General features: G+C 41.0%; 1 protein-coding gene and 1 long non-coding RNA gene across 2 annotated transcripts; one reads left to right on the forward strand and one right to left on the reverse strand.

The window, feature by feature from the left end:
- Positions 1-3292: 3292 nt before the first annotated feature.
- LOC126970094 (uncharacterized) lies at positions 3293-4549 on the forward strand. The gene is made up of 2 exons (XM_050815821.1): positions 3293-4115; positions 4226-4549. Exons 1-2 carry the CDS (start codon positions 3407-3409, stop codon positions 4507-4509), a joined length of 993 nt encoding a protein of 330 aa, XP_050671778.1. The 5' UTR covers positions 3293-3406; the 3' UTR covers positions 4510-4549.
- Positions 4550-6551: 2002 nt separating this feature from the next.
- LOC126970102 (uncharacterized) lies at positions 6552-7240 on the reverse strand. The gene is made up of 2 exons (XR_007730540.1): positions 7093-7240; positions 6552-6809 (listed from the first exon to the last, which is right to left on the reverse strand). It is a non-coding gene; the product is annotated as an uncharacterized LOC126970102 (long non-coding RNA).
- Between the last annotated feature and the right edge of the window lie 4623 nt (positions 7241-11863).

Below are 11863 nucleotides of genomic sequence, written 5' to 3' on the forward strand. Positions count from 1 at the left end.
AGCTCAACGTACCACGACACGCTCCACGCTTCTGGCTGCAAACATGACTTCGTACGCCTGCCAAAGATTGACCTACCCCACTTCAACGGCGACTATCAGCACTGGCTTGAATTTCGAGATACGTACATTTCAATAATTCACGATAATAACAGCATACAATCAATCAATAAATTCCATTATTTGCGTGCTGCTTTAACTGGCAGTGCATCATTAGTAATAAAAAGTATTGACGTTAAGGCCGACAACTATACTATAGCATGGCAGTTATTGTTAGACCGCTACAATAATGAAAGGTTGCTTGTCAATAATCACGTGCAAGCATTATTTAATTTTCCTGCTATACAAAAAGAATCCTGTCATTCATTACGAAATATGATAGATACTATAAATAAAAATTTAAGAGCGCTTGACACTCTCGGACAGCCTACAGCACATTGGGACACATTAATCATCTATATAATGTCTAAAAAGTTGGATAATGTGACCAACCGAGAGTGGGAAGAACATAAAAAATTTAAATCATTTTCCAAACTTAAAGAACTACACTAAATATTTATCTAATAGAGCTGATTTACTCGAGACCTTACATGATAATAAAACTTTAAATAATAATTATATAAATACTAAAACTTACGAAAGTAACAAAAACACAAACTATCTAACGAACACACATTTTAAACCAGAAAAAATCGCATCATGTCCTATGTGCTCTCAAAACCATCTTTTATTTAATTGTCTTATCATTTAGAAGTCTTAATGTTGATTCCAGAATCAAAAAAGCTTCAGAAAGTAATGTGTGTATGAACTGCCTTCGTCCTGATCACACCGACAAACGTTGTAAACTTTCACATTGCAAGTATTGCAAATCAAAACACAACACACTCTTACACAGGAAATCTCAAATAGATCTCAAACCAAAAGACAATATTGCATTATCTACTAATATTCTTACAAATACAAAAGGAAAAAATAATCAGGCTCTTATAATATTATCCACAGCTATGGCAAGGGTGACAGATGTCAACGGTAGGCTTCATTCCGCCAGACTTCTTCTCGATAACGGCAGCACTTCCAACTTCATCACTCAGGATCTGTGCCGTAAGCTCGGTCTGAACACACGAAGCACTATCTCTTCAGTCTCAGGTATTTGTGAACAAGTTTCCAATACTTCAGAGAGCTGTAGTCTTACCTTACAGTCTTGTCATAGTCGTTATCAAGCTCACATAGACTGCTTTATCTTACCAAACATAACGCATAGTTTGCCTCTGTCTTACGTTGATAAAAAATTAATTCCTATCCCGCCAGGTCTTAAACTTGCCGATCCTACTTTTAATATACCTTCGGCCATAGACATCCTCGTAGGTGCTGAAGTCTTTTGGAACGTCCTGGGTTCCGATTCCATAGATTTAGGTAAACATTATCCTAAATTACAATCATCTAAATTTGGTTGGCTTATTTCCGGCAGCATATACCAATGTGGTCTTCCTTCAAAACCAAATTGTCTTTTTCTTTCTCATGAGGAGTCTCAGCAGCTTACACGTTTTTGGGAACTAGATTCTGTATCGTCTTGCAATGGTTTCTCTTCAGAGGAGCAAGCTTGTGCAAAGCTCTTTCATGAAACCACACACAGAAACGAACATGGTCAATTTGTCGTCACTCTTCTGTTGAAGGACTCGCCTGAAAGCTTGGGTGACTCTTATGCAATGGCCAAGCAACGTTTCCATTCCCTAGAACGTAGATTTGAAAAAGATTCTACTTATAAAGAGCGTTACATTAAATTCATTCAAGAATATATAGATCTGAATCATATGACAAAAAACAGTAAATTAAATACACATAATCAAGTCAAATATTTTTTACCACATCATGGCGTTGTACGAGAGAGCAGCTCTACAACAAAGCTCCGTGTAGTCTTCGATGCCTCCGCCCGTATGACATCAGGCAAGTCCTTCAACAACATACGGAGGGTGGGTCCCACTATACAAGAAGACCTCTTAGCCATCCTTCTGAGGTTTCGACAACACAAGTTCGCGGTCACAGGCGACATAGAGAAGATGTATAGAGCCGTTTTAGTTGAACCTTCTCAGCGCTCTCTTCAGCAAATACTTTTTCGTTTCAATTCATCAGATCCATTGCAGTCATACACACTTAATACGTTAACTTACGGTACCGCTTCAGCTCCATATTTGGCAACCAAATGTCTTGTGTCTTTAGCTGACCAATGTTTAGAATCTATTGTTAGAGAGAGTATTAAACGCGACTTTTATAGTGATGATTATCTAGGTGGTGGTGACTCGATCGAGTCAGTAATAAAGCTGTGCCAAGGTGTAATGAAAGCTCTCGAATCAGCCAGGTTCCACCTACGAAAATTACAATCAAATAGTTCTGAAGTTCTTCAGTCTATTAGCAATATGTGTACAGATACTCAAAATAAAACTTTGAACTTAAATGAAATTCTTCCTAGCAAAACTCTTGGCTTATATTGGAATTGTAATTCTGATCATTTATTATATTCTGTCAACTTCACATTTACATCAAACATTATTAGTAAACGTAACATATTATCGTTAGTTAGTCAAGTATTTGACCCTTTAGGTTTAGTGGCACCTTGCACAGTTCAAGCTAAATTTATATTACAGCAACTGTGGATTCTTAAATGTACATGGGATGATGAAGTACCTTTAGAAATAAAGAATCAATTCATCGAATTTACCGAATCACTTCCAGCTCTTAACTCTATTCGTATTCCTAGGTGGGTGTCTTGTAGTAATCCTTTGGTAACTGAACTTCATACTTTTACAGACGCTTCCGAACGTGCTTATGGTGCTTGTATTTACGTAAGGACAATCGCAGTCGATGGGACGGTTTGTGTTCGTCTTTTGGCCTCTAAAAACGTCTTCAGTCATTGTTTCTTTTGGTGCGATTCCACAATAGTGTTAGGATGGCTTTCCACACAACCAAGTAATCTTAATCAGTTTGTTCGAAATAGAGTTAATGAGATTCAGGAATGTACACTTGACCAGACGTGGCGTTATGTAGAAGCAACCCTGCAGACTTAGCTTCTCGGGGGGTGAAGGCTGATTGTATCAGCGCGTCCACTCTTTGGTGGTCAGGTCCTCAATTCCTCCATGAGAGAACCATACATTTTCCTTCTTCTCCAAATACACCACAAACATTACCTGAAACTTCACTTCACACAGTTACACATTGTAATAGTAAAAGCATTAACGTACTTTCAGATTTAATTCATAAAATGTCTTCATTTACAAAATTGAATAGAGTTTTTGCATATATTTTAAGATTTATTTACATTTGTCGTAGTCCCAATAATAAAAATAAATCCTATATAACGAGTAACGAATTAAATTCAGCTTATAACACAATTATATATATTTCTCAGCAGGAAATGTTCCCTGAGGAATATAATCATCTTAAGCATAATCAAATACTCCCTAAAAAGAATCGTCTTATAAGTCTTAGTCCATTTATTGATTCTAATAACCTTATTCGCGTCGGTGGACGCCTTCAAAACTCTAACTATAGTTACGACGTAAAGCATCCAGTCTTATTATGTAGTAAACATCATTTAACTAAAATATTATTTCTTAAATATCATAAATCACTGTTTCATGCTGGCCCTCAGCTTCTTCTTGCCAATGTAAGGCTCACATACTGGCCTCTTGGAGGTAGAAACCTAGCTAAGCAAACTGTACGTAATTGTGTTCGTTGCACGCGCTTTAAAGCTCAACCTATTCAAGTCGTCATGGGCAACTTACCCAGCGAGAGAACACAACTACAATTTCCCTTTTTGAATACAGGTTTAGATTACGCTGGGCCAGTGCTGATAGCCGACCTGAAGAGCAGAGGATGTAAATTAATTAAATCTTATATTTGCGTCTTTGTATGTTTTGCAGTTAGAGCCGTGCATCTAGAGCTAGTCTCAGACCTCACTAAAGAGGCCTTTCTAGCAGCCTTTAATCGCTTTATTAGTCGACGTGGTAAGCCTCAGCGGGTATTCTCCGACAACGGCACTACTTTTGTGGGAGCTTTAAATGAGCTTTCACGTCTTCTACAAGTTTCATCCAATACTATTTCCAATGACATTGCAAACGAAGGTATAGAATTTAAATTTATTCCTGCATACAGTCCGCATTTTGGCGGTTTATGGGAAGCAGCTGTTAAATCCATTAAAACTTTACTCAATGAATACGTTTCTGTTTTGCAGCAAAAGGCCAAGTGACATACAGGCTATCAAGACCTAAAACCAGGTACCATGGTGGTGGTGAGGGACTCTCCCATCTTCCTCCTCTTCTGTGGCTCTTGGGCAGAGTCACCAATGTTCATCCTGGGTCTGACGGGCGCAGCAGAGTTGCCGACATTACGACGAGAAAGGGAGTCATAACACGGGCATACAACATGCTTTGCCCTTTGCCGTGCCTTCATCGGAGACTTCTTGAAGCCTTACTACTTCAACCCGGGGAATATGTTCCTGTCGTCTCATCGGCGTGAGTGGGGGCTTGCGTTCGTGGCGGAGCGGCGCTCGCACCGAGGCCGACGCGCGCACATGAATTAACGATAGCATTATATTAACTTACATGTTATATATATTAATTACGTAATACAGTCCTTTTGTGAAACAAGGTATTTTAATTCAAGACCACCAGAAGCCACAACTGGAGCTTGATATTCAACACACTGGCACTCGTCACTCTGACGATGGCAAGCGGCCCGCACCCTAGATACACCACACATTGTTTTGATACCCGACGAGACGTTAGTCCTCGCCCTGTAATCGTTTCACTACACTCACTCACACACGGACTGACTGACGGACTGACATACACCACTTACACAATCACAAACACACTCCACAAACAGACACAAACATGCACACTAACATTTACACTACTTACACACATACAAACATACATACATACAATCATTAACACATACACACACACTTACATACATTACACTAAACATAACCACACTCGCCGGCGAGTGTGTTCTTCTCATCTTTTCATCTTCATTTTCATTCTCTCTCCTTCCCACAAGCACACAGCCGGTCTGAGGTTCGAGTCTCCTTAGGAGACGCCCCGCGACTGATGTTGCGTAGTCTTTGCGGCCTCCACGGCCCACGTCCTACTTCGCTGTGAAAGCCAGGGCTGCTAACAGCACAGAGGAGGTTTTAGTCGGTATGGGGCGTCCGCTTACGCGGGCACTCGAGTCCGATATATTAAGCCCCGTTCCGGGGCGTAAATACGTAACAGTATTTCCTCCTCTCAAAATTAATTAAAATCGCAATAACAAGTTCCTATCTAATGGTGATTCTAAAAGTGATTTGAATTTAGCCAGTACGTCACTAGCTCCTTTAAGGTCGTTAGAAATAGGTAATGAGCTTTCCAAAATGTCTTCAGAAGGAAATAATGGCAATAATCCCAGCTTACAAATCTGCTTTCGGAGCTCTTGTACTGTGGAAGCAGGAGAAGTACCTCTAATGAGAACCTCGTATTCTAATTCTGATTTTTGCAGTAACAGGAACTTAACTGGATACGCCATTATGGTTTAAGACAAAAAATATCAATAATAAAAAAAAAATTAACAATATTAAAAAAAAATATATAAAAAAATCAACTAAATAAATATTAAACACCGCAATAAAATAAATGTTGGACAAGGTTACGAATACCCTACTCCGTTCCGTTACAAAATAAAATTAACTAAGCAACGTTATGGTTGGCAAATAAAGAAAAAAAATTAAGCTGAGAAAAAAAAATATACTTTACTAAAACAAGCAGAAAAAGCGTTAAAAGGAATTTGTAACTAATGTGTACTACCCAATCAAAACAAAAAAAATCAGAACACAAAAATAAATATTAAAACGGACCACTTTTGTGCTCGACTATACACGGCTTAGCACAAACAATTTTTTGTACTTATGCGATAACGAAGCGACCGGTTTCTATACAAAGTTTGAACAACGAAATGAATCACTTAAAGTGTAGTTATTGCTGTAACATTTATTATTACAAGTAGGTAATTAAATATCGCTGTGCGTGTGCGACGGAATAGCGCGATCGAAAGATAGCAGTGTCCCGTTTTCGCACAGAGATATGAATCAGCGATGACCGGTTGAATGCGAACCTGATCTAATGATGCTTTGCTTGTAAACCTTGTGTATGTACTTACTTCAGTTTTTTCTGATCTTATTTTAATTATCATTGCGAACTCAACTCATGTTAGCAATCCGGACAAATCTTCGTGATTTTTGGTTTGCTGTTTTATTTATATAAATATGTAAAGTTTTAAATAAATATATAAAAAAAAGATATACCTTTTGACATTAATGTTTTAGAATAATTAGACACAAATAAATAAAGAATTTGGAGTACACTTTAGTTACTGGCAACCAAAAAAATAACGTTTTACAAAAATTAAAAAAAAAAAACACATACACACAACTACTTCTACTCAGAAAAACTAGACAAACCAAACCACGATATGGGCGCCAATGCTACGGTTACGGGGGGTTTAAATGAAACTACCCGTACCGGCCTTTAAATGATGTTTATTAACAATAATTAAAATAAAATTTGAGCAAGGGTCGTAGGGTGTATTGTTGGTTGATCTAGTTCGCCCTTTGTTGCTCGGTACTCCCCTGACGTTGAAGACGCCGGTGCAGGCCCCTCAGCTGGAGGTTATGACTCGACGTGTCACAGGTGATTTCGGATTCTCGGTGTCCGGGTAACTAATCACCGGAACTTGGTGGAATTATATCCTTTAACGTTCAAAAATCTCATCCTGGAACCCTGTGAATGATGTCCACAGTTAAGACCACATTCTTATGTCTCCGCTGATTGTGAACCACGTGCGTTCGTGTCTATCATTAAGGGTGAAGCCGTAAGCAGGAGGTGTAGTTGTTCACAATCAGAAAGGAGTTACAATAATAAAAAAGAAAAGAAAGCGAAAGCAAAGAAAGAATAATTAATTTTGAAAAGAAAATTAAATGTTTGCTAAAATACTACATTTTAAAATAACTACTACTAAGTTTTACAGTTACTCAAATAATATTAACACGTGTCCAACACTTACCCTATCGGGATGACGATAATCCTTGAAACTTATTTTTATATTATGTTAAGACTACAGGTGATCAAAAAAATAATATAACTTAGGTATTTTACGGCAAACGTGATAAGTCACTGCACATAATATAATGACGTGTTGCTATTACCGAGCGCAGTCGTGGTATGGCGATAGCCGGGCGACGGGTGACGCCAGCGAGCCATGCATTTTTTATGAACAGCAAAAAAACTCGCCTACGCTCGCACAAAAGTGTTAACGTTTTATTATTTATAAGTTTTATTATTTTATGTTATTAGGTTATTTTTATTTCATTATTTTATGTAAAATAACGTATGTAATGTAGATACAACGTTACAATCTCCCAGCGAAAAACAGATCTGCCTCCACGGGTAGGATGCCAAAAAGCAGCGCATCTCGTCCCATTCTGCTGACCTATAGTGCCACATGCGGCGACAGCCTAAGAAGCGGGGCCGTGTTAGGCGCGTGATCGGCACGGTGCTCCGGATCAGGCAGTGGTCCGACGATCCCAGAGTAGGGTCAACGGAAACTAGGAAGCCGTCCGGATGTGAGGTCAACAGAAGGTCCAACAATGAAGGTGTATGATCTTGCATATCTGGTATTCGCGTTGGCGCAATAACCAGTTGCGTCAGACCATAGGCTAAGGCGAAGTCTTGAACAGATCTCCCTTTATGATCGGTGGTACGTGAGCCTAGCCATTTGGCGTGGTGGGCGTTAAAATTGCCAAGAAACACTATCTTTGCAGTGGGGATCTGCTCTTACACGGAATCTGTAGCCATTTGGATGTGTTCGTGGAGCCGGTCAATCTCTGCGTTACCACTATAGAACCTATACAGGCATGCGTAGATTCGCGGATGGTCATCGCAGTCTACACGCAGCCAGATGATGGATAGGTCCTGTCCTTCAAGAAAACTCAGGCGTCGAGAACAGACATCCTCCCTGAGGTAAACGCACACGCCAGCCCGTGGTATAAAAGAGTGTTCCAAATAATACCCCGGGTATGAAAGGTAAGATGAATTGGCCAGGGAAGATATCTGTGTCTTGGTAAAAAGAGGTCTCCAGGTGAAAGTGGACGGCATTTAAATTTGAGCGAAGCCCCCTGATGTTGCAAAAGTCCACAGTGAGTGTAGAGGAGGGTGGTTTGAGCCTCCTGCTCTGTTTGCCCCGAGTCAGCGCAGATTTGCCCCCTCCAGAATACGCGGGGCAGCCTGGGCAACCACTATTAGAATCAGGCCCTAATTGTGGACGCCCAGGGACGGATTCTCCAAGGCTGTATAGCCTGGTACCGTCTTGGAGTAGTCTTTTCTTAGTCCGTGCTGCCATTTGTATTTGGGAGTAGGGGTGTAGGCCTCCGGATACCCCACTCAAGTAGTTGTGTGTATGTGTTTTTTTTTTAATTTTTGTAAAACGTTATTTTTTTTGGTTGCCAGTAACTAAAGTGTACTCCAAATTCTTTATTTATTTGTGTCTAATTATTCTAAAACATTAATGTCAAAAGGTATAATTTTTTTTTAAATATATTTATTTAAAACTTTACATATTTATATAAATAAAACAGCAAACCAAAAATCACGAAGATTTGTCCGGATTGCTAACATGAGTTGAGTTCGCAATGATAATTAAAATAAGATCAGAAAAAACTGAAGTAAGTACATACACAAGGTTTACAAGCAAAGCATCATTAGATCAGGTTCGCATTCAACCGGTCATCGCTGATTCATATCTCTGTGCGAAAACGGGACACTGCTATCTTTCGATCGCGCTATTCCGTCGCACACGCACAGCGATATTTAATTACCTACTTGTAATAATAAATGTTACAGCAATAACTACACTTTAAGTGACTCATTTCGTTGTTCAAACTTTGTATAGAAACCGGTCGCTTCGTTATCGCATAAGTACAAAAAATTGTTTGTGCTAAGCCGTGTATAGTCGAGCACAAAAGTGGTCCGTTTTAATATTTATTTTTGTGTTCTGATTTTTTTTGTTTTGATTGGGTAGTACACATTAGTTACAAATTCCTTTTAACGCTTTTTCTGCTTGTTTTAGTAAAGTATATTTTTTTTTCTCAGCTTAATTTTTTTTCTTTATTTGCCAACCATAACGTTGCTTAGTTAATTTTATTTTGTAACGGAACGGAGTAGGGTATTCGTAACCTTGTCCAACATTTATTTTATTGCAGTGTTTAATATTTATTTAGTTGATTTTTTTATATATTTTTTTTTAATATTGTTAATTTTTTTTTATTATTGATATTTTTTGTCTTAAACCATAATGGCGTATCCAGTTAAGTTCCTGTTACTGCAAAAATCAGAATTAGAATACGAGGTTCTCATTAGAGGTACTTCTCCTGCTTCCACAGTACAAGAGCTCCGAAAGCAGATTTGTAAGCTGGGATTATTGCCATTATTTCCTTCTGAAGACATTTTGGAAAGCTCATTACCTATTTCTAACGACCTTAAAGGAGCTAGTGACGTACTGGCTAAATTCAAATCACTTTTAGAATCACCATTAGATAGGAACTTGTTATTGCGATTTTAATTAATTTTGAGAGGAGGAAATACTGTTACGTATTTACGCCCCGGAACGGGGCTTAATATGTCGGACTCGAGTGCCCGCGTAAGCGGACGCCCCATACCGACTAAAACCTCCTCTGTGCTGTTAGCAGCCCTGGCTTTCACAGCGAAGTAGGACGTGGGCCGTGGAGGCCGCAAAGACTACGCAACAACAGTCGCGGGGCGTCTCCTAAGGAGACTCGAACCTCAGACTGGCTGTGTGCTTGTGGGAAGGAGAGAGAATGAAAATGAAGATGAAAAGATGAGAAGAACACACTCGCCGGCGCGTGTGGTCATGTTTAGTGTAATGTATGTAAGTGTGTGTGTATATGTTTATGAATGTATGTATGTATGTTTGTATGTGTGTAAGTAGTGTAAATGTTTGTGTGCATGTATGTTTGTGTTTGTGTCTGTTTGTGGAGTGTGTTTGTGATTGTGTAAGTGGTGTATGTCAGTCCGTCAGTCAGTCCGTGTGTGAGTGAGTGTAGTGAAACGATTACAGGGCGAGGACTAACGTCTCGTCGGGTATCAAAACAATGTGTGGTGTATCTAGGGTGCGGGCCGCTTGCCATCGTCAGAGTGACGAGTGCCAGTGGTTTGCGGTGGTTGAACGCGCCTACGCCTGCGAAGGCGGTGTGTGCGTGTCTGTGTCGGTGTTTGTGTGGGTGTCGCGTTCGCGATGGTGATGTCGTCATCCGGGTCTACCGTTACGTGTCTGGGACGTCTTATTGGGTTGAGGCTATGGTGAATACCCCGGTGTGTACCCGCATGCCTTCCTAACCAAGATGTTGGGATGGTTAGGCGCCTTGTCAAAGAAGCGTCGCGAGATCTCTTTAAAGTGTTGAGCTATCGTCGGAAGCTCTAGGTCGCGGTGAAGGTCAACGTTTCGGATGAACCACGGGGCTCCGGTTGCCATGCGCGTGAATTTATTTTGAACTACATGCAAACGACGTAAGTAGCTCGGTCGGGTGTGCAAGAAAACGACGCTTGCGTATGACAGTATGGGCCGTACGATGGTTTTGTACAGCGTCACTTTGTGTTTGAGCGGAAGTTTGCTTCGCCCACACACAAGTGGATAAAGGCAACTGAGGACAAATCAGGCTCTATTGCATACCGTATCAATATGTTTCTTGAAGTTCATATTGCTGTTGAACGTGACTCCTAAGTATTTCATTCAGTACCGCTGCACTCTTGGTGGGGTTCACTTCAATCCGCTATTTTCTGAACCAGTTGCCTAGTTCATCGACGGCGGCTTGAAGCACTTTAATGTTCCTGCTCAAGGTTTAGCGGTTCAATAGAGCGGAGCCAAAGTAGAGTGCCGTATCGTCAGCGTACTGAGCGAGCTGGACACTCGGAAACTTGGGAATGTCGCTCGTGAAGAGCGAGAAAAGAGTGGGAAAGAGGACTGAACCCTGTGGCACGCCAGACCTGATGGGTCTGGGTGAGGATAGGGTGCCCTCTACTCGATATCGGAAGGAGCGATCAGTAAGGTAGGCTCGTATGATGCGCACGAGCCTGTCTGGCACTCCCAGTTGATACAGCTTGAATACTAAGCCGTTGTGCCATACCTTGTTGAAAGCCTTCGCGACATCGAAAAACACGGCTGCCGTGGTAGCGTGAAGTTGACGCCGTACGAGAATGTACTCGGTGAGTCGGTGAGCCTGCTGGGGACACGAGTGAGCGGTTCTGAATCCGAACTGTATATCGGGTATCAGGTTGAGCTCCGCGATGTAACGATTAAGACGCGCGAGAATTAATCTTTCGTAAAGTTTCCCGATCGAGTTAATTAAGCTAATAGGCCTATAGCTACTCGGATTAGCTTTAGGTTTATTGGGTTTTGGGATACCGATAACAATGGAATCCTTCATTTGGAGAGCACTGACTCTCGAGACTATCGGCGAGGCATTCAGCCTTCTCATCGTCATCGAGCGCCGGCTGCAGTCCCGGTCTGTCCAAAGGAGGCATGACAGTGGGCGGCTCCTGTTTGAACGCGCGAGGCAGCTTCCAGAAAGCCACATGTGATGGCTTTAGGTTGCCGAGCAAGCGGTCCCAACGTTCGCCGCGGAGTTCCGCGATACGTTCCCGTACCACCCGCTGTAGGTAGCGGAGGTGGCGCCTATTCTCGACCGACAAGACATGTACGACCGTAAAGTCTAGTGGCTTTGTGCTTCTGTGTGAGTAAGTTCCTGACCTCTGGAGGCAGG

This window comes from Leptidea sinapis, chromosome 20 (assembly GCF_905404315.1).
Source record: "Leptidea sinapis chromosome 20, ilLepSina1.1, whole genome shotgun sequence".
NCBI classification, from domain to species: Eukaryota; Metazoa; Arthropoda; class Insecta; order Lepidoptera; family Pieridae; genus Leptidea; species Leptidea sinapis.

Bases quoted from the DNA above. Each gene is read 5' to 3' on its own strand.
- LOC126970094 (XM_050815821.1), top strand. From the start codon at position 3,407: ATGTTCCCTGAGGAATATAATCATCTTAAGCATAATCAAATACTCCCT. The intron at 4,116-4,225 runs GTATAGAATTTA...TCTGTTTTGCAG, and splicing joins CAATGACATTGCAAACGAAG to CAAAAGGCCAAGTGACATAC.